This window comes from Mesitornis unicolor, unplaced genomic scaffold, assembly GCF_000695765.1.
Source record: "Mesitornis unicolor isolate BGI_N332 unplaced genomic scaffold, ASM69576v1 scaffold5516, whole genome shotgun sequence".
Taxonomy (NCBI): Eukaryota; Metazoa; Chordata; class Aves; order Mesitornithiformes; family Mesitornithidae; genus Mesitornis; species Mesitornis unicolor.
Genome location: NW_010192867.1, coordinates 6,606 through 7,644, shown reverse-complemented (window position 1 = coordinate 7,644; position 1,039 = coordinate 6,606). Strand labels below are relative to the sequence as shown.

Sequence of the window (1,039 nt, the reverse complement as noted above, 5' to 3'; positions counted from 1 at the left end):
CCTCCCCGTTTACACCAGCACCAAAAAGAGCAACCGGCTCCAAACCGAGCTGCGCCGCGTCGAGGGGGACCTTTGGGTGAGCAAAGGGGGCATTTTGGGGGGTCCCCCCCTAAATTTTTGGGGTGCTGACCCCCGCTATTTTTGCCTCCTTTTTCAGGCGCTGGAGCGGGAGCTGCGGGCGGATTTGGGGGTGCAGGAGGTGCAGGTGAATGAAGTGACCGGGAGCCTGCGGCTGAAGGGGGATTGGGGGGTACCCCTGAGGAGGTGGCTGCTGGAAAAGGGGTTTTAGGGAGCCCCAAAATGGGGGTGGGCACCCCCAAAATAGGGGGGGTAGCTCAAAATATGGGGGAGAACCCAAAAATGGCGGGAAAAGCGTGAGGGAAACTGAGACTGCCGCCATTTTGTATGGGGAGGGTGCACCTTAAAATGGGGGTGAAATGTGGGGAGGAGGGACCCAAAAGTGGGAACATGCACCCCATAAAGAAAGCTTGGGGTGGGGGGAACCCCAAAATATGGGAAGGATGCATCAGAATATGGGGAAGAACCCAAAAATGGTGGGAAAAGCGTGAGGAAAACTAAGACTGCCGCCATTTTGTATGGGGAGGGTGCACCCTAAAATGGGAGTGAAATGTGGGGAGGAGGGACCCAAAAGTGGGGACACACACCCCAGAAAGGGAGCTTGGTGTGGGGGGGGACCCCAAAATATGGGAAGGATGCATCAGAATATGGGGAAGAACCCAAAAATGGTGGGAAAAGCGTGAGGAAAACTAAGACTGCCGCCATTTTGTATGGGGAGGGTGCACCCTAAAATGGGAGTGAAATGTGGGGAGGAGGGACCCAAAAATGGGAACATGCACCTCAAAAAGAGAGCTCAGGGTGGGGGGGACCCCAAAATATGGGAAGGGTGCATGAGAATATGGGGAAGAACCCGAAAGTGGCGGGAAAAGCGTGAGGTAAACTGAGATTGCCGCCATTTTGTACAGGAAGGGTGCACCCTAAAATGGGGGGGAAATGTGGGGAGGGGGGGCCCAAAAGTGGG

General features: G+C 55.4%; 1 protein-coding gene across 1 annotated transcript; it reads left to right on the top strand.

Moving 5' to 3' along the window:
• Window positions 1-157: 157 nt before the first annotated feature.
• MRPL49 (mitochondrial ribosomal protein L49) lies at window positions 158-289 on the top strand (the record flags this gene model as incomplete). Its single annotated transcript, XM_010187259.1, has 1 exon — window positions 158-289. A coding segment is annotated over one exon (132 nt), but the record flags the coding sequence as incomplete, so codon positions are not given.
• Between the last annotated feature and the right edge of the window lie 750 nt (window positions 290-1,039).